At 39.1% G+C, this 20,496-nt stretch overlaps 1 protein-coding gene across 1 annotated transcript; it reads right to left on the bottom strand.

The window, feature by feature from the left end:
• Positions 1–244: 244 nt before the first annotated feature.
• Positions 245–20,402, bottom strand: syt12 (synaptotagmin XII). Its single transcript, XM_066668303.1, has 9 exons — positions 20,387–20,402; positions 19,658–19,880; positions 9,554–9,607; positions 9,262–9,455; positions 7,542–7,922; positions 4,203–4,418; positions 2,856–2,976; positions 2,584–2,717; positions 245–1,591 (listed from the first exon to the last, which is right to left on the bottom strand). Exons 3-9 carry the CDS (start codon positions 9,594–9,596, stop codon positions 1,418–1,420), a joined length of 1,263 nt encoding a protein of 420 aa, XP_066524400.1. The 5' UTR covers positions 9,597–9,607; positions 19,658–19,880; positions 20,387–20,402; the 3' UTR covers positions 245–1,417.
• Positions 20,403–20,496: the final 94 nt, after the last annotated feature.

The following is a 20,496-nucleotide window of genomic DNA, read 5'->3' as shown; positions in this document are numbered from 1 at the left end:
TGGGTAGGCTCCAGACCCACCGTGACCCCAAACTGGATGAAGTGGTTACAGACAATGAATTAATATTTCATAGTTAAGATGTGTGTAATTTAATAGCATTGTCAACATATATTATAATGGTGTTAATCATTTATTTTTCAGTAATTAAAAAGGGTTTTAGACATTCAGTAGTATTTTGAGCTATTTTGAGAGAACAAATAAAACTCTGAGACAATTATTTATTTAAAGAATTTTATATTTGAACATCAGAATGCCATATCTATTACATTTTCATGCAATGTAAAATGATTTTTATTTTACATTTTAACCTGGTCAAAGATCACAAACATTAAATGATTAAATGTAGACTCAAGCCTAAATGAAAATATTGCTTTTCTAGTGGTGAATTTGGCACAGGATGAGGCTGTTTTGTGTAGAATGTAATTAGTAATGAAACAGACCTCTGCACTGAAATACTTCATACAGCTAGTCGAGTAGGCTACGGTAAGAAAACATTTATCTGGTTAATCGAACGATATTTCTTAGAAAACCCTAACACTGACCACCCATCCTATGAAGAAAATGCATCTTCTTGCAGTTCCCAGAATGTGAATGTGTAAATTTGTTGAAGGAGGGAAACTTTATTGCCAAGCTACTCATTGTAGTCTATAATGGTTAGAAGCAAGACTTATTTTCTACCTCTCTACAGGCAGAATGCAAACAAAATTGAAGTGAGTAATTTACAACAACACAATTCAACACCTCAAAGTTTTAAATGCAGGCAAACACAAAATATGTGCTGTGCGTGAATAACAACACATCAACTATATTACAAAGCTGATCATTCTGTTACAGTACAGAGCACCAAAAGCACCCCCATCTCTCCACGCTCATTACTCTGCTGCAGGAAGGAGATGTGGAAGCAGATATAACAAAATCTTAGCAATGTTTTTTTTTTCACACTGTTTGAACTACTGCACTCTCAGTGAGGAAAGAAGAAACGTCAGTCCATCATACACACTATTGCTGTTTACTGAGTATAAAAACAATATGTTGAGTAATAATATTAATAATAACCTTCACTTTAATAGAAAGTGGCTACTGTAATTAATAACACAACTGCACAACGGAACAAATGACTACAATGCAGTGTAGACTGGCACAGTCCAGCGATTCAGATTCAGGTCAGCCACCCTGTTGGAACTGCTACAAATGAAGACTGTTTTAACCTGGATAAAGGACCTGGCATTTAAAGCAGAGACAGACAGAGTCTCAGTCTTTTCCTACAAGAACAGATCCACTCTGTGGCTCTGACTGTACCACTGATTTAAAAAGATTATTTTTTTTTCCTGAAAAAAGATGCTCTCTTGACCTTTTAAAAGTCTTTCAGGTTGGGTCACTGAGACAGTAGGCACCATGCAGACAGACACAGGCCAGATCAGGTCCTCCGGAGTGGGTGCCACATGGAGACAGGCTTCCGCAGTGTTGCCAACATCTGGTTCCAGTGAGTGATGCCCATTCCACTGGCCTCTGGCCCAATGATCACATGACCAACATTCTCACCACGTCCATCATCTGTATTCTCTGCCACTGTTACTCTCAGGGACAGGTCCTGCACACAGAACACCCAGGCATTACACACAGAAAATTGGAATTTAATTGAATGAAGGAAGACAAGTCCCCACAGGTGTTTCTGTCAATGTTTACACTATGAGAAAACAACCTAATTTTCTAGGTCTAAAAAGTCCCTCCAAAACCTCTTCCAAACTTCTCTGCATATTTTCTTATCCCCATTTCACCACAGAGCAGGTATGATTTGGGAAGTGGATCATTCTCAGCGCTGCAGGGACACTGAGGTGGTTGTGGTGTGTTAGTGTGTGTTGCACTGGTACGAGTGGATCAGACAGAGCAGTGTTACTGGAGTTTTTGAACACTGTCCACTCGCTGTGCACTGTTAGACACACTCATTGGTCCACCTTGTAGAAGTAAAGTCAAAAACAGTAGCTCACCTGTTGCTGAACAGTTTGCGTTGGCCGTCCTCAAGTCCTTCATCAGTGGACACAGGACACCGCTAGATGAAGACTTTTGATTGGTGGACTGTTTTCAGGCCAGCAATGACATGGCGGAGTTTAAAAACTCTAGCAGCACTGCTGTGTCCCTAATCCAGTGATTATTAGGTTTTAAACTGGGAAACTTAAGTAAACGCTGCTCCTTACCAAGAAATCTTGACTAATAATTGATGCTAGCATAGTGTCATCAATAGTATGGAGTCAAAACATTAACACGTTCTACTTTTCCTGGTTCTTTCTGAGTAAGGATTCTCAAGACTTGATGCAGGTTCAGGTCAAGTGTATAAAGGCAGAGCTAATAGGGCAGGGACGACAAGACAGATATTATACTCCCCTGTGATAAATCTATTAACAGCAACAATCAATAAAAACACCTACTGCCTTAGCCAGCAATGTTAGACACTTACCTTTTCAGCATTCTTTATTTCCAAGGCATTGGTATGATAATAAGCTTTACCTCACTACCAATGTAGAACATGGTAATTCTATAGTTTGTGTTTACGTTTTGTTTGATTTGATTTTTGTTCTATATTACCTGTAGCACAATGGCAGGCACAGAGAATATCATAGCCTCATTGAAGATAGGGTTTGTGTCGTCTCGCTTTATGGAAGTTTTCTTCTTACTGATCTTCCTGCCATCTTGGAGGAGATAGACTTTCACAAATGGATCTGTGTCAAAACACAGAGTGTGTTAGGCAGCAAAAGTGGGACAGAAGAAGGAGGGGTAGAGCGTGGGGAATGAAGAAAGTGACAGCTCTTTCAAAAATAAGCTGCAAAGCAGAGGAAGCTTTGAGCAGCTGTGCTTACCTGCAGTGGTTTTGCCATTAGTCCAGACCAGGTTCTTTGCTTTAGCCACAACCACAGTGAGGCGCTCAGCAGTGGGCAAGTAGCTGAGAGAGAGCAAAATCTCTCCAACAGCATCCACAGCCTGTAAAAATAATACACAGCCATATCAGAACTCACAATATGCCATATACAGAAACACTGCTGTGGACCAGATGTGTTATGGTTAACACTTAAAGAGAACACTGGCTATATACTGTCATTCAAAACTATTTAAAAAATGATGCATCCACCAAATGGAAAAAATCTATTTAAAAATGACAAACAAAATCCCTCCAACATATTGTGTCATTGTCATTCTGTTATATTGTCGTATGGATACAATGGACAATGAAAGTCTTTATCTGAAAGAAAGCTATATATGAAGGTGATATTAGACTTAGATTAGATTTGTTCACAGATTCTCACTTGATAAATAAAAGAAAAATCCGTAATTTGTCTCCATTCTTACATCTGTCATCATCATCATCATCATTTTCTTTTCCGCTTCTCCATTTCAGGGTCGCGGTTCTTACATCTGTGTTTAGCTTAAATTATATGAATGTTGGATTAAAAGCTGGGCTCTCAATCACATCAGATCATCAGATCTTTAATAACTAATAATAATAATAATAAGTTCAACTTATATAGTGCCTTTCCCAAACACAAGGACGCTTAGGTGCAGCTCCTTACTGTTCTCAGACAGTTTGGGTAAACAAATTATATTTCATATCTCTAGATCTTATATAATGTCATGTATGAGAATGTGGCTCCTCTGTGAGAACACTTTACTATAGTATAGTATGTAATTTAAAAAAGGCTGTTATCATTGCTAATTATGACTGTAATTACTAGATTTACATATATTCTGGTCAAATAAATCTGATGTAATGTGTGGTGCTTTTGTGATCAAGGCCATTGCTCTTTTATACATCACTATATGAACATATTTGATCTAAATTTAAAAAACTGAAAATCCATTGTTATGTAATGATATAAAAAATGTGAATTTGAAGTAAAAAAAAAACCTGTCTGTAAACTATAAGCATCACAGTGCACAATTCATCCTCTAAGTTTTCATAAGTAATTTTTATGCAAATGCTAAGAAATAAATTTAGGATTAAATTCTGTCACATCTAATAAATGAGTCCCCTGCTGTGTTTCTAGCCTTTCATTATGGAACATCTGCATCTCTCTGTCTCTACTGCTGATTACAAGAGAGTCTTTAATTAATGAATGTTCAACAGTGTTGACTAACATTCCCTATGTCTCGTTTTCTTTGCAATAAATAACTCTGATTGAGAAACAATGGTCCAAGGTCTTTTTTAAAACCTTGTTGATGTCTTGCAGGTAGAGCCAGGCGTTGAAGGGTCGGATGGACAGGTCCAGATCAGACAGTTTAAGTTCAGCCACCCCAGCGCTGATGTTCCTTTCATCCAAATCCACCCCAAATGCAGAGAAACGCAGACTGTTTTCATCCAAAGCGGCTACGTCCAGTGGGATGGAGAAACGCTCATCGAACAGCACGGTGAAAGCATTGCTGTGAACCTGCATGCAAGAGTAATGATTCAGAACCCCTTATATTCCAGAGATCTTAACAAAATTAACGTCATAAAGAAAAAAGGTTTTTTTTTTCTTTTTAATTTTACTACAAGGCATACTATACCCATTGTGGATGTGCATACTGCCTAAACTGCTTTGGCTACTTTAACCTCAGTCTACCTCATCATTAAAAAAAATAATAATAAAATAAATATATATATATTACATTATATAGAATATATTTGCATATGTTCTCAAATGTAAGCTTTAAGCCAGGTTAGTCTACCATTTTGTCCCTTGGATGAGGACACTTTTAATTAACTCATTAGCCCAGGTTCTTTACAACCTATTACAGAATTTCCGGACTAATAAAAATCAAGCTAACCTGACTGTGCTTGGTGTCAGCGAAGCAAAAGCAGCAGTGCTGCTCTTAGCTCTTATGACAGCACTGGGACTCAACAAGACTGAAGCCAGTGATCCTTCCTCAAACCAACTAGAGTCACGACTGCAAACACTAACCACCTGCTCAGGATAAAAATCACCAAGAAGAAGTGTGACTACTGGCCAAATCTACTGAAGTAGCTATTATAGCCCAGACGGCGTGATTAGAAATCTCAGAGCAGAAGTAATTGGAGAAAAGCCAACATCACCAGTGTTCCTTACAAACCTGGAACACCCCCTATCTAGTGACCCACATAAAAAGGAGGCCAAGCTGAGAATACTATTTTTCAAAAGAAGTAGATGTGAGTATGAATTATTCCCAAATAAATTTGGGCAGAGAATCTTCAGTCCATTCATTCTCAAGTAAAGTATTGTTACTTAAAATAATAAAAGGTCTTCAAAAAACCTTGAAGTGAATTATAAAATAGCAGTTGCAAAACATTTATAGACGTTCTATTACAGCACTGTAACTAATATTTAAGCCCTAATTCAGGAGCATTTAAGCCATGTCAGATGTGTTCCCTGTTCAGAGTAAAACATATTATTCATTATATTATACTACACTAAATGCTTCAGGGTAAGTAGACAGTTCAGATAGTTTAGTATCCAAATATAGACAAATGGTCCATTCTTCTTGTAAAACAAAGATGTATTGGTTTGCCATCACAACATTCCAGACAAATTTATTTGACTCTAAATACACAAAAATATTAAAACAACCTGTCATTTATTTTACGCTGTAATTTGAAAGAAATGGGATGAAATGAGCTATTTTGCTTCACTTCTTACTCCAAGTGCAGAAAATATACAGTTCAGAGCCTTACCAGTCACAGAGCTGGACCATCATTTATGTGAAAGCGCTAAGAGGAGGTTAAATGGCATAAACCTGAACACAGACAAAAGAGAAGCCAGCACTCCTCACACCTCTCTCCTGTGCGGAGGTATACAGAGGTTCATCATAACTTAAATGAACAGGCGCTGAAACTGCAGGATGAGAATAGTGCTGTGGTATTTGCTTCTTGTGTTATTTTGGCCAAAGTAAATTAATAAATGCATAAATGATAGAAAATATTATTCTTTAACAGACAGTATGCCCTAAGGGTCCTTAAATAACTGAACTATCATTTGAATATGGTCTGCAGTTTTTGGATGATTGCAGTTTTAGTGGCTGTGAGTTCCACATATTGAGTCTGAGTATGTATCTGCATTTCATCACCCTCTTAGCAGAAAGCCAAAGTTTTGTCAGTTTGAAGTTTTCTTGAACATGCTGTGACAGATTCTCATTCATATTTATGCACTAAGAGCAGAGAAGAAGAGAATGACGGCTCTCTTACACTGGGGCCATGCTGAGCAGAAATGCTGATGTCAGTTCCTTCGTTCTCTCTCTCTCTCTCTCTCTCTCTCTCTCTCTCTCTCTCTCTCTCGGCTGAATGAGGGTCATTTGGACTGCATTATGATCCTTAGCATGCAGCTCTAATACAGCAGCACTGCTGCTCATTATCACTAAGAGAGACACGTGTGATTGATGTTCACAAGAGTGATAGAAGCGCTATCCCCTGTTTTGCAGGATCTGTCAGTGTGACCACATTTATTAAACAAACATTATAGGGCAGAAATAATGGTCCTGGATCATGTACTAAATCTGGTAATTAATTAATCGTTTGCAAATTGAATGGTACTAAAGCAATCCAAGATAAAATTTGGTAGCCCTGCAAAGAATTATCCATTACAGACATGGTTTGACTCATTAGGTGGAGGGGGTCTGACATTCCTATTAGGACTTGGATCCCCCAAAAAATAAAAAAAACATCTATTTGGAGGTCAAAACATGGAGGAGAATTCTTCATGCATGGAAGAATTTTGTAATATGATTTCCTCTAGAGTGGACCATAAAATTTCTCATCTGCCTGCCTCCCATCACTGGTCACATCTTTATTAACATTGCCATTGTGCAGCCACAGAAATCACTATATAATAAAGTAAGTAGCTAACTATCTAGCTTGTTTAATAACTTTACTGCCTTTCTGAATTAGATTCTCAGCTGCATATGGACAAAAATGCCAATATCAGTTAGTTTACTGTAAGGATTGTAATGTAGTGCACTGTAATGGTTTCCCTTTTTAATATGGAGAATATGTTGACCCCCCAGTTACCACTGTATAATTCACACTCTAATTACCGCGAAAATGATGGAACTGACTACGAGAGCATTAAAAACACTACAGTTTACTCACGTCTAATTACAGCCCTCTGAAATGCTCTGTGATACAGTAGCACTAATTAGAATTTAATTCAAATTTAAATAGAATAAAATAGAACACATCTAAATATGGCCCTGTGAAATGCTCTGCGATACAGTAGAGCTAATCAGTATATGTTACATCATTAACAAAGTTATAAATGAGCTATATACAACACCGCAGAGTTCTTTTCCTTTTCAGCAAATTTAACAAAACTAAAGCCTAGTATTTAAGGTAGATTAGCATTTACATTACTAAATTTACTAAACGTTTATATATCTGCATCTACAGCTGTGTGCATTAAAAATTAGCATCAACACCATATCACCAAAAAAAACCATATCAAGGCATCCTTACTCTTTAACAATCAATGTCATCAGCAAATAATCAAATTACTGATAAGCACAGTAATAAGGTTTCTAAGAGTGATGTTTTTTTGGCTTCTCACCCTTGTGACACCCACGCTGATCTCCTCAGGCAGCAGAGTGATCGTGATGTAGCAGCCTGGGAAGTTCTCCTCCTCTTTCTCCAGCAGATCTTTGCCCTGGTGCAATGTGATGTGCAGCAAAGAGGATCGTGTGTCCATCTCAAGTGTCACCTCCAGCTGCCCCACTGTGAAGTCATGGCCAAAGTTGTGGGCGATGGAGGAGATGGAGCAGAGTGAGTCGGTGGAGACAGAGCGGTTCAGGCCACCTCCACCCTGGTCCAGCTCCCTGCTCATCAGCTCCAGTGTCCCCAGCTCCCGGAAGCCATCAGGAGTGTCCGCCAGCTGCAGGCTGGGCTTACGGCTCGCTGTGGACGCCCTCCGGTGATTAGAGGCTGCTATACACTGTTACAGAAGAGCACATTTCAATGGCTGATACCAAGGCTCCTGCTGATATTTTGTCTTAATGCATTTACTCCCAACCTACAGATAAGATTTTGCTGGAGATGAATTAGTTTTAGAAGAGGTTTTATTAATTTTATAAGGCCCTTGAAGTAACTCTATACATTTCCTCTCTAAAATTACAGGTTCTAAATGATTGTGATGTAGGGAGAATACAGCCTCTGTGGCTGCTACGCCGGGGCTTCTGCTGGTTTACTGCACTAAGCAATTTCTGAATCATGGGCCGGAGGGCTCTTGTGAGAAATGTGTAACACTTTATGACACAAATCACAGGTTATTACCTAACTAGAAGAAGAATGTAGCTTGGTATTCCCAGTACAGACATTATGGCGGAGAGAGAGAGAGAGAGAGAGAGAGAGAGAGAGAGGCAGCTGTACAAAACTAAATATTAGACTGGATTTACACAGTAGCTAAAACAGACATGAGGACACAAGTTGGAGTAGTAAGTAATTGCGTTGTAACTTCCTTCATGTGCTGCAGTGTTAGTGATTATTTTGGTTTACGAATCAGGTTTTTGTGAGCTACTGTGCAGTGAGAGGGTTTGTGGCTGATAAATTTAGCTGGATTAGCGCACTATTTAGATTTAGACAATTCTGCTTTTCTGTGGTTGCTGTGTGGATGAAATGGCTAGAGTTACACTTTGTGTCGGTGTAATCCGGTTTTGAGAGTTACTGATGAATGAGGGCGAGTAGTAGTGCCTGGATATGGATTTGGACATGGATTCATGTAATAAATTCTTTTTGGTGGGTTGCCGTGGTTTTTAAAGCTCAAGTACCACCAAATTTACACTTTATGTTTGTAATAACACGGCCCAGTGTGTATTATGAGCAATATAAAGATTTTATCATGTAGTCAACATTATTTTATTTGATTACAAACATTCCCCTGGCTCAACATCAGCTGAAGCCCAGAGAGTCGTTCGAGACTAATGTTAATATTGTGTTTACGGGAGAGAGAGAGTGTCTGAGTAGAATCTCCAGGAGACACAAAAAGCCCAATCTTAAGATTCTAGATGTACACATCTGCAATACACAACAGGAGTGGCAGTTCTTAATAACATGGCCCATGGCCTTTGTTCTGCTCAAAGTGTTCCAAGTCACACTCCACACTTTCTGAAATCAACCAGGACAAATAAATCCAGTTTGAATATGGCTTAACTCACTGCTTCATTATCAATTACAGTCCTTCTGCAGACATTACATTAGTTGGATCAGGTTATGGTTCATGACAACTGGTATGCACTGGAATACACAGGGTGGTTTTGAAGGGAGGATCCTTCTACCTTCTGTCTAACTTCAGAGTAGGAGGTCCCATATTTCTCCTGCAGGTAGCGGTAGTCAAAGTTTGGGTATGGGGAGGGAGCAGGGAAAGAGCCAGACTTCCATAACTTCCAGAGGTTTAGTCCCACTACAGCCAGCAGAACAAGAAACCCCAGCACATACACACCAACCTCCCAGGCAGGCGGGTCACGGACCACTGAAGCACACATACACGCACAGAACACACAAAAATCATCCATTAGCATGTTGCAAACAATACAGATCAATAAGGACTTTTAGCTCTCTTTATCTCACCGCTGATATGGTAGTCTGAGATGTCCCCGTGTACAGAGGACATGGTCCCGCCGCCTGGAGAGGAAAGAGCAAGAAGAGAAAAATGGAAAACAGGGTCAGAGAGAGAAAATTTTCCTATTCTGTTGCACATTTAAAGACTTGGAGAGGAGAATACCATCTGTCAGCTGACAATATCTAACAAAGACTCATATGAAGCAGGGATGCAGGGACATATGAAATATCAGTTAAGCATAAAGCTCTGTCTATGAGGACATTTACATTTTTTAAGGAAGTATTTTTCAGTAAAGATTCCAATATAGTTGTTCATCTGTAATATAAATAACATTCCCCAACAGATCTGAACCAGAATACATTTCACAGAGTTTCACAGAGAAGGTTTATTTTAGGTTTTTAAGTGTCAGTCCTCACACAGTCTCAGACTTAGCAGAGAAGACAAGAAAAACACTTCAGAATGTATAATGTGATATTAGCAGGGAAGGATAGGGGAACGAGGTGTGTGCATCAGAGAACAGAGAAAAGGGGAGGGGTTGTTAGAGAGAAAGTGTAAGAGAGAGACAGAAAGAGGGGTGGGGGAGAGAGAAAGAGGTGGGGGTGGTATGAGTCACCCCTCTGTTCCCTGGCACAGAGACAGGAACATTACACTAATGAGAAGAAGAGAGGGATAGAGGCAAAAGAAGCAGAGGAAGATGAAAAAAACTCTAAGTTCTGAGGAAACAAGTGTAAAAGCAAGCCAGTCTGTTGCTGCAGCACAGTGACAACAGCTCAGCCCACACAGTCACTCAGTGCTCACATACATATGAATATCATCACTGTCAACTCCACTTGTTCCAGGTTTAATTAGTTTTTAAAGGGCCAATATCTTCAAAAACTGAAAGTCCTACACTTAAAGAGTTTAAAGCAGTCTGTAAATACAAATCCAATTATTGTTTTCAAACAAACTGTACATTTCTCAGTGCAGAGAGGAACAGAAAACAACTTGTCTTGAAATAACATTTTTGTGTCACAAAAACAAATATATACATCTGCTTATAGCTGATTATAACAGATTAGCCTCATCCTTATCATGATGTTATAAAAAATGTTTCAGTGTGGACTACTTTTTGACCGAGGCACAATATAGGGTAGCTTTTTAGAACCAAATTATATAAGCACAAAACAAGCCTGTTTATTTCAAGAAATAAGATTCATACAAGACATTTTAAGTGGACTTCAGTAAAGGAAAAAAAATTAAAATTAAATTCTTGAAAAAAAGCACCATATGGGACCTTTAAAATGTCAGCCAACTTTTACACTGTGTGAACATTTAAAGTCAAAACGTTTTAAACATCCCTATGTTAGACATACCATACTAGAAATAAGTAGCAAAGTTCATGGCTGAGCATTTACACTGAAAAACTGGTGTTCCAGGTATGTTCTCAAACGGGTGAATTCAGACAACTAGGTTTCTTATGTCATAAATCTAAGGAACCACTCCTGTCAAAATCAGAGCAGGGCTTTTAAGCTGCAGGCGTGCAGTGGAGGAGTAAGTGAAGCTGGGGGTATATTGTATATTCATAGATCTGTGCACTCTGAATAAGGCAGAAGGTGTAGAGTTACATCTAAAACATCTGTAAGGCATTAAGAGATTATTTCTCTTGGAGATAATGTCTAAATATGTCATTATGATGAATAGAGATGAGTTTGTGGGGGTTTAATCGATAACTGGAGGGTGACATTAAGGGTGAAAGGTGCTCTCGTTCTGGTTAAAATCTTATTGCAATAACATTTTAAATAATATTTTGCACTTCATAAAGTAGCCATTTCAGAGAGAACAACACACCTCTCTGTCTCTTGGTCTTGTCTCTCTTTCTCGCTACCCCACCCCCCACCCACCACCATCCCATCAGATCAAGAGTCTTTTAGTCATTTTACTGAGTGATGTAGGGTGCTCCAATCTGATGGAGACAGGACTATATGGAATATGGCTTAAAACCCCTCACATCACTCAACACTGACATCGCGGCTGATATTCACTCCTTATATACGAGTCTTTCCAGGCTGTTGGTTCTGTCAAAGGGTTTGGAACACTTTATGAGTGACTGAATTCAAAGCTGTTCATTTTGGAGCTTCTTGAATCCAGTTTAATCTGGCTTCATATTCAGACTCCTCAGGAAAAATGCTACTGGATAAAATAGCGTATATTAAATTGTCTTTCTGACACATAGTCTGAAAAATATTCTTTTTATTCATATTCTCTTTTTTTACAGGAGTTCATCCTAATTGAAAGAAGCTGCTTCTGCACACTTTCCTTATTATGCATATTTGTACTGATGTTCTCAAAGAGAATCCTTCCCCATACTCTGTGTAAATACAACAGAGACTGCCTTGATGCCGCTCAAATGTCACATCTGACAATTTGCTTACCCTAGATAAGCCATCTAAAGTGGATCTTTCCAAATAGCTGAGTTCTAGAAATGGCTGTTTCTACTGAGTGCACAGAAAGAGCAGTACATTCATTCAGCAGCAAGTCTATTATACAGTTGGAGAAAGGTCAAATGCTAACGTTATCTGTTGGAGACAAATCATTACAAGCATCAGCACCAGACAGTTTATGTCCAAATTATCTAGATATGTCCTCTAATGAGTAAATTGATCTATTCTAAGGGGCACACATAATTGAGGCAGGCATTCAGTTGCACACACAGCTTGTAAAATCTGCATAGAAATATAATGCCTCTGGAATGGGATGTGTTGGAGTACCTGCATATTACACTAAGGTCACTAAAGTCCAAGCAACGGCTAGAAGGGTAAAAAACCTCCAAAGCCTATGGAACTGCACTCTCTGGAGTGATTGAGCATCAATCAATACCTTCTAATCATCCAACATCAGTATCTGACCCCACTAATGCTCTTGTGGCTGGACACAAGACAGAAGTGTACGTCTGAGTACAATTTAATTTTGAGACATACTAAGACCAATAGCATTTGATCAAGCTCAAAAGCTGACAAGGGAATAGGTCTATAATAAACTCAGTAATGAGATTCATCACTGATTGCAAAACTTCTCCCTCCTTATTGCCCTCAGGAAACCTCCAACCATACATGTTGGAATACCACGTAAACAACAGTTACTGAACTTATAGCACCACCCTTTTATCACATACAGTTTATAACCTGTGCTCAAAGTCTATACTTTTTACATTCTAAAGGCCACTAGAACAGACTAGAACTGATCTTTGATGGAACCACCATTACTATGATTTGAATTAGAGTAAATTTGTCATTGTGTACTGCACTGAACATCAGTGAAACAGCTCTGTTTTACTTTAAACTCATTTTAAGTATATTAAAATATTAACCACAAGATACTAATTAATCTAAACTCTTTCATCATTTGTTTATTTTTTATTTTATTTCTTCTGAAACCTAGACACATGAGTAATTAGAAAACTAGTTGGAAACTTTCTCCGAATTATGTGTGTCTTGTAAATGTCTCCCAAGAGCAAAACGAGTTGGTCATTACTCAATCACAATAGAGCAATGTCAGTTAAATAAAGCTTTCACCTCTACTCGATGGTAAACATGTCAGTTACCGCTACACTGGATATGTACACTGAAACACAAAATCAGCAGCTTTAAAGGATTATTCAGGCCTGTACTCAAAACTGTTCCCTAGAATTTTTTTCTACTGGAAAATAATCTTGATTCTGCAAACAACAAATACACTCAGTATTTTCCAATAGTTGTTCTAATGCTTGTTTGTGGTTAAAACCTTTTAGGGGACCGGAAAGCTTGATCTCCTGTTGTCCTGTTTTTGAATAATTATGCTAGGTTTGACCCCAGTAATACAAACTGATATTCGGTAAGGTTTACAGTACTTCATTAGAGCAGAACTGCAGAGTTTACATAAACATCAGTTAATATAAGAAACCAAATTTAAAATTTACTGAAATATAGGAAATAAAGAAACTGTTATACAATAAAGATATATAGAGTAGCATATATTCAAGAAAATGCACTACTTGAGTTTCTTGAATTTCGATGAGAGGCATGTGACTAACATTAGGCTATGTGAGCTAAAAAAAAAGCCTCAGAAAATGAATTTAAATGTCCATTTTTTGCACCATTATCAAGTTGGCAAATTTAAAAATACACAAAAAAAAAAGAACTGAAGCAACATAATCACAACGTGCATCCCTACTTGTGTTGGAACTACAGAGTCTACAGAGACTCAGGGGCTTTGTAGATAGTCACAAAGGTAAGGCACTGCTTAAACACGAGTGAATATATCCATCAAAACAAACCAGCTACTACAATATTTAGTTACAAAGTAGCAATTTCCAGTTATGTTATAGTAAGAGTCAGCTATAATACATTAATCATTTAATTACCAGTGTATTGAATGAAATCAGCAGAGCTGAACAAAAACATATCTCTGTAATATAACATATAGAAGGGGAATTACAGATTCAGACAGACACATCTAACATCTGAAAAGCAAGAGTGCACACACACACTTACAAATGAAATACCATGACTCTGGAATTGAAACTGCACTCAAGCTTGACTAAAGCAAACCTTCTGGCTGACAACGCATGAGTGTGTGCGAGGGAGGTGTGAGAGTTTGAGTGAATGTTCATAAAAGCGTGTGGTAATGAACACTGAGGTTGATTGAATCAGAATGATCAAATTACAATGTCAGCTCTTCATTGCAAATGTGCAGTATTTTAAAGCTGCAAATGGTGCAGTGAAAAATTATTTATACCTCTATTTTATTTATATATTTATGTATTTTTTGGCATACATGTCACATGGTTGTTTAGGTTACTCAAAAAAATAAAAGGCAAAGAAGTAATCACATAACACATTTTAAACAGCCATTTCATTTATTCATAGGAACAAACTGGCCTTTTGTAAAGTAACTGTCACTTAGTTCGGTGACTTGATCAAATACTAAAGCAAATGTAGTTGTTGCAGTACGTAAGTTAGTGTCCATTAGAAAGAGACTGGGCCCAGAAGGATTTTCATAACAGGGATGGAAAACACTGCTAACCCAGAGCAATTTTAAGGCTCTCATTTCGAAAAATAACCACTTTAAGAACCCTAAAGCCTTCTGAAATTATGTTCATAGTGGATCGTTTTAAAAGTCTGGAGTTAAGCTGCCACAAGCTTCCACAATAAGATCATCATACCTACAGTCAAACATGGTGGTGGCAGGATGATGGTGTGTGGATGCTTTGCTGCTTTAGGGCCTGGGCTTCTTGCCATAACTGATGTAACTATAAATTCTGTTCTCTACCGGAAAATCCAGCAGAAGTATGCCTGGTCTGAAGCTCAAGTGCAATTTGGTTATGCAGCAGGACAATGACTTGAAGCACAAGAACTAGTCCATCACTGAATCACTGAAAAGAAACAGAAATAGATTCTGAAGTGGATTTGTCAACATCTATGAACCCCATTAAATGCTGTGGGGCAGTCTGAAGTGGTCAGATCATGCTGAAAAGCCCTTCAATATGGCTGAATGGAAGCAATTTTGCAAAGAAGAGTGGGCAGATATTTCTCCACAACACACAATGAGTGATTAACCGGAAGAAAAAGTATGACAGTTAGTCATTTAGGATCCCTCAGGTGCTTTGTATATTGTATGGAGTCTAAAACCTCTAAGGGTTACAAAATCACCTAGGACTGTGGCCTGATTTTTTAAAAATGTAGGCTTGGGCTGGAAGTTCACCCAATTTTTGTCCCTTAGACTTGCAGGAAATCTGGGGAGGGGTTGGGAATCATGAAGGAAGAGCTGTCTCCACCCTCAATCCACAGCTAAGGTGCCCTAGAGCAAGGCACCCAAACACCAACTGCTCCTAGGCACTGGGAATAACTGCACGGTGCTCTGGGTGTGCAGGTTTATGTATGTTCACTGCTACAGATGGGATAAATGCGGCGGTGCAATTTCTTTGCATATTGTACAATGACTGTAAAGCCATGTTTAGGTTACATGCAGAAATTGAGGAAATCAGAAGGGGGCCAATACTTGTTTACAGCATTTTATACTGGGTTTCTGTGTGGGATGTGTCCACACACTTCACGCCAGCTTGTGGAGATAACAGGAACACAGATGGAATCACAAACACAAATGCACACTCACTCGGTGACGCAGAGAATGCTAGGAAAATAGCTTTCTGGATAACAAGCAGATTGCATCAGCTTTGTATCTGGCATGGAAAAAAAGTACATTCCTTACTTTATTTACAGTAAATTATTCAGATTGACTTTTCCACCATATCTCCCACATCAGATAAAGCACACTGTACTGCATGATAAATCAAACTGGGTGCTGAAATGGAAGCACATGCCACACACAAGCTGAGTTTAAGGTAAAAAAAAGTCTACGGCAATGTTGTTACTGAGGGAGTTTGCTAAAATATTCATAGCAACAAGCAGATCACATAAATAAAGGTATGTAAGGTTTACTGTGCATAAGACTGAGACCACCCTTCATTTACTTTATTATTTAAAACAGCCATTGGCACAGAAAAAATCTAATTTAACTGAAATCTACAATCAACAATAATCACTTGTCATAAGACACATACATGTAGACTTTATAACAGCTTCCAATCTTTCCAGAGTAATCTGCTGAGATGCTTCTGAACACCTTTAAATTTCAGGCTTAGAAGTTGTTTTTTTTTAATTGTACTGGAGTCAGAACAGACACCGCCTTCTAAAGCTGAAAGCACTGTTTATCTGATGGTGAGAGGTTTGGTTGTCTAACAGATCTTGCATGGTTGTTAGGAGTCCCCTTTTCTCTGTCTTTTTAACCTCCTCTTTTTCATTTATTGTCCTTTGACCTTTCTATTGTTTATACGTGTGAAATATCATTTAATCAGATAATTTTCCAGAAGATACCGCGACCCTGAAATGGAAAAGCGGAAAAGATGATGATTTTCCAGAAGATACATTTGATTAGGTTAAATACATTTGTGGTTAGATTGAAAATCTTATAAAATATCTTACATTTAATGTAACCAGAAATATTTTCTGAAAATAAATTAGTTGTACGTAAGGGTGGTTTGAGCAGAAATTAAATAAATGCTCTAAGATGTATGCATAGTACAGTATGCAGTATGATATTTCTATTTTTCTTAATACAGTTGGTTCCTACAAATGAACAGCGGTGTTCTTAATTGTGCACTACTCTAGAAATCACACACCTGCTAAAAGTACACCTGAAACAGTTGGAAATACACACTGTGACTGAGATTTAAAAAAAAAAACATTGATTCACTCGTGCCAGTGAAGCACCCTCAAACTTTGATGAATCTGAACTTAACGGACAGAGCGAGATACAGGCTGCCTCTGCTGAGGAAAAATGAAAATGTGTACTTCCCTTTATTGGTCATCCATTCTAAAACAGCAGTGATCAATAATAATGGGTCTGCGCTGGTGCTGCGAGAAAAGCCAGAGAAGCTGATTGGGGGAGGGGGAGGGTGTGCACTGTCAGCTCATTCCAGCGAAGGAGCAAAGCAAGTGAACACACACACACTAATAAATCAACTTTGCTTTTAATCTCCAGAATGAGTCATGATAACATTAACTGCATCATGGCCGAATACACAACCTCCATCACTACACACGCACACACAATGCACACCCGTATGGCGGGGGCAAGCTACAAACACCCACTTTTGCACTTTCTCTCTCTCTCTTACACACACACACACAGAGACACATACGCGGAGTTGTAGCTGAATGATGGGACGTAAATTAAGATACACAAAATTTCAAAGACCACCTCCTTCCAGACAAACGTAAAATACAAATACGTAAAATAATTACTGTACCACTGTATGGCTGTGGTTTGCAAGGTGGGGGGTGGCCCTCCTTGGGACCTGTCAAACTAGGCAAATTAAAAAGTTGAAGGTTTGTAAGGAGTATTTAAAATAGTTTGGAAGCAAAAGATATATACGTGTGTGTTGGAAATATTCTCATCTACCAAAGGGGAGCATGGCAAAAAATGTTTGGAAACCATAGCTTTATTGTGTAAGTAAGGAACTATGATATAACAGCAGGTTTCAAAAACTAACCAAATTGTACCACAGTATATCCAAAGGATGTTTGAAGTTCAGCTAAACTTTCTCTCTGCCTTAGGTCAGTGTTATTTATCTATGTGGTATAGTTGTAATGTAACAGAAAATAAAGTCATGAAATGAAACACTCTGGAGCAATGATACGTGAGTCTACTGCCACCGAGCTCATGGCCAAGCGTCAACTAGAAGGGTACAAATTGGGGGGAACAGCGCTGAGCTGTGGAGCACTGGATCTGCATTCTCTGGAGTAAAGGAGCACCTGCAGCAAAGAGGGGGACAAACTAGTTATTAAGCAGAAATGTTGGATATGTAGGTGTTCAAAATCTTTTGGCCAAATTGTGCACATTAACCTGTTTTCTTTGGTTTGCTGAAAATCTAGATTTTTTTTCACTCAGAAATAACAAACTACAACAACACACACTCACACAGTCTGTGTACCAGGTTCAGGGATGCAGCTTGGAGAAGAAAACTTCAGCGGAAGCTCCCACTCGCGGTGAATCACCACCCTGATCAATCACTGATAAAAATAACATTGCAGTCGGTGTGTTCTTGTTCCACCGAGAGTGGTACAAACAGGGTGGAGCTCACGCTCCTTTTCCACAGGTAGAGACTGGATATGAATGCTACATTGCCCGTGTTCGTTGTGTAGCTTCTGTCTGGAGCCTAGTTAAAAGAGAGCATGCTGATGTGCTGGTGTTAAATAATGAGTCCTTTGGCTGAAGAGCCCCACAGCTACCATCATCACAAACAATAATAAGGCACAGGGCAGGGAGCAGAGGGGCTGCAGCATGGAAGTGGTGGCCATGACAACCTAACACGACTCTGTCATCAAGGGAGAAATGGGTTATTAAAAAGTGTTCAGCAGCGCAAATGTCTCCTTCAGCACGTCCTCACACAGACCAAAGCTGGATATCAACACAGCCGGTATAAGTCAGCCGTGTATGACTGTGGAGAACCATGACAACACATCCTAAGGCAGGAAGTCCCTGGTTACAGCCAAAAGATTACAATAACTGAATATATCTTTTTCTGAGGTGCAAGGAAAGAGTCCCTGCAATAAAAGCTTTCTGTAGTAACTCCAGGATAGTTTTGAGAAAATTGTTGCTGTTCTTTCAAAACCTTGTATCTAATTTTTTTTACCAAATTTGGAAATACTAGCTGTGCCTTACATTGTGTTAAAATGTTATGATGAACGGGCCAATAGAAGTGCTTCCAAACTGGATTTAAAGTTAGGAAGGCATTTTCCTTGTCCTGTAAAAGTATAATTTTGGCGATACAATATTTTCTCACAAGAATGAAAAAAATGATAGAATATGACTTGTTTATATCAGTGTCAATAGCTGAAATCATATTAAGACGCTAAATACGGTAGTAGGTGCATATTGGATGTGGGTCATGAAATGTGTTTTTATTGTTATTGTAATAAAAGTGAACATGTCTCTGGATATACCAGGGTTAATCAGTCTTTAGAGAACACTGATAGCACATTTCACTAGTCCTCGCTCACTGGATTTACTCCTGGACAGTGTGAAACGTTTAAAGCTCTAATAGTTTCTGAAAGGTATTACTGGTGCCTTGTATAACAAGGTATGCCTTTGAGTATCTAAATATGCAATTATCGTCTAGCCGTAGTGAATAGGTGATGAAAAACCCCAGTATGAAGCCAGCAGCTTCTTTCTTACTTTTTTGAGGTTTCCAGAGCCTCTGCAGAAAAGGGCAGGCCTTCACTGTCCAGTCATGTGTGGAAAATGTACAGCATGTGCCAGGCTTATTTACATACACTAACTTAGCCTGCAGAGCCTGTGAGGAAGCTGGGGACCGTCAGACGATGCTAATTACCGTATAAAAATAATAGCAGTGATAGCTGGAATGACATTAGGCTGCAAGGGGGAGTGATGTTAGCCGAGTGAAGCCGCTCGTCGCCGGAACGTTCTGCCCGTTACTCGCTCTACCCCCGGCTGTGAATCCTGTGTGAGGACTCTACAGGACTAACGGACTCTACAGGACTCTGTGGAGGAGGAGATGGCGGGCAGGCTCTTACCTCGGAGGAGTTTCTGTTTGGTGCAGTGAACGGGAGGAAAGTCCGCTCTCCCTCCTGCAGCCCTCACTCTCTTCACGCGCCTCTCTCCATCAAACAGCGCGCTCTCCCCGCCTCAAGAGCGCGTCGTCCGCGCGGCGGAAACAAGACGCTTTGTTTACGACCCCGCTCCGTTTCACACCAGTCGCCTCGAATACGCTGCACCTTTCTCCTCCTCCTCCTCCTCCTGCATATGAGGCGAGAGAGTGAGAGAGTGAGAGAGAGAGAGAGAGAGAGAGAGAGTCCCACCCCTGCAATGCAACTTCCAGCGCTTAACCACACGCTTAGTCCCTTTTCTCTATATTTTCACTCTCTTTATATCACCTCCAGTGCTCTCCTGTGGTAATAATTCACCCATTTTGCCCCTATGTGTTATTATTATTTTTTAAATAACAGTATTATATCATTTTGTAGAGATGTCATATACTGTGGCTAATCAGTCGCTGGTCAACATTGAAGACCCTCTAAAGCTTTTCTGAGTGAGTCAGAGTATTCAGCTCCTCTCACCAATGAGAGCAACCCTTTCAGCCTATAGCACTGTCAACCCCCTGCCCTACAAAAGGGGCTGTTATCAGTCGTATCTTCCATTTTATTTTAAATCAAGTAAGGATTATCCACATCCACCAAATGCATGTCAAACCAAAGCTGAACAATTAACCAGCAAAGAGCTAAAATGACGAAAACATCACTGACCTTAAGTGTCTCAAAGAGGCCCTAGTTAAATCATGGGTAATGGTAGTAGTGGTAATGAGGACCAACCTGGTCTTACACCTGTTTTATCACACATCTGTAATATTACAATG

This window comes from Hoplias malabaricus, chromosome 4, assembly GCF_029633855.1.
Source record: "Hoplias malabaricus isolate fHopMal1 chromosome 4, fHopMal1.hap1, whole genome shotgun sequence".
Classification (NCBI taxonomy): Eukaryota; Metazoa; Chordata; class Actinopteri; order Characiformes; family Erythrinidae; genus Hoplias; species Hoplias malabaricus.
Note: the sequence above shows the minus strand (reverse complement) of the source record. Positions and strands in the feature narration are given on the sequence as shown.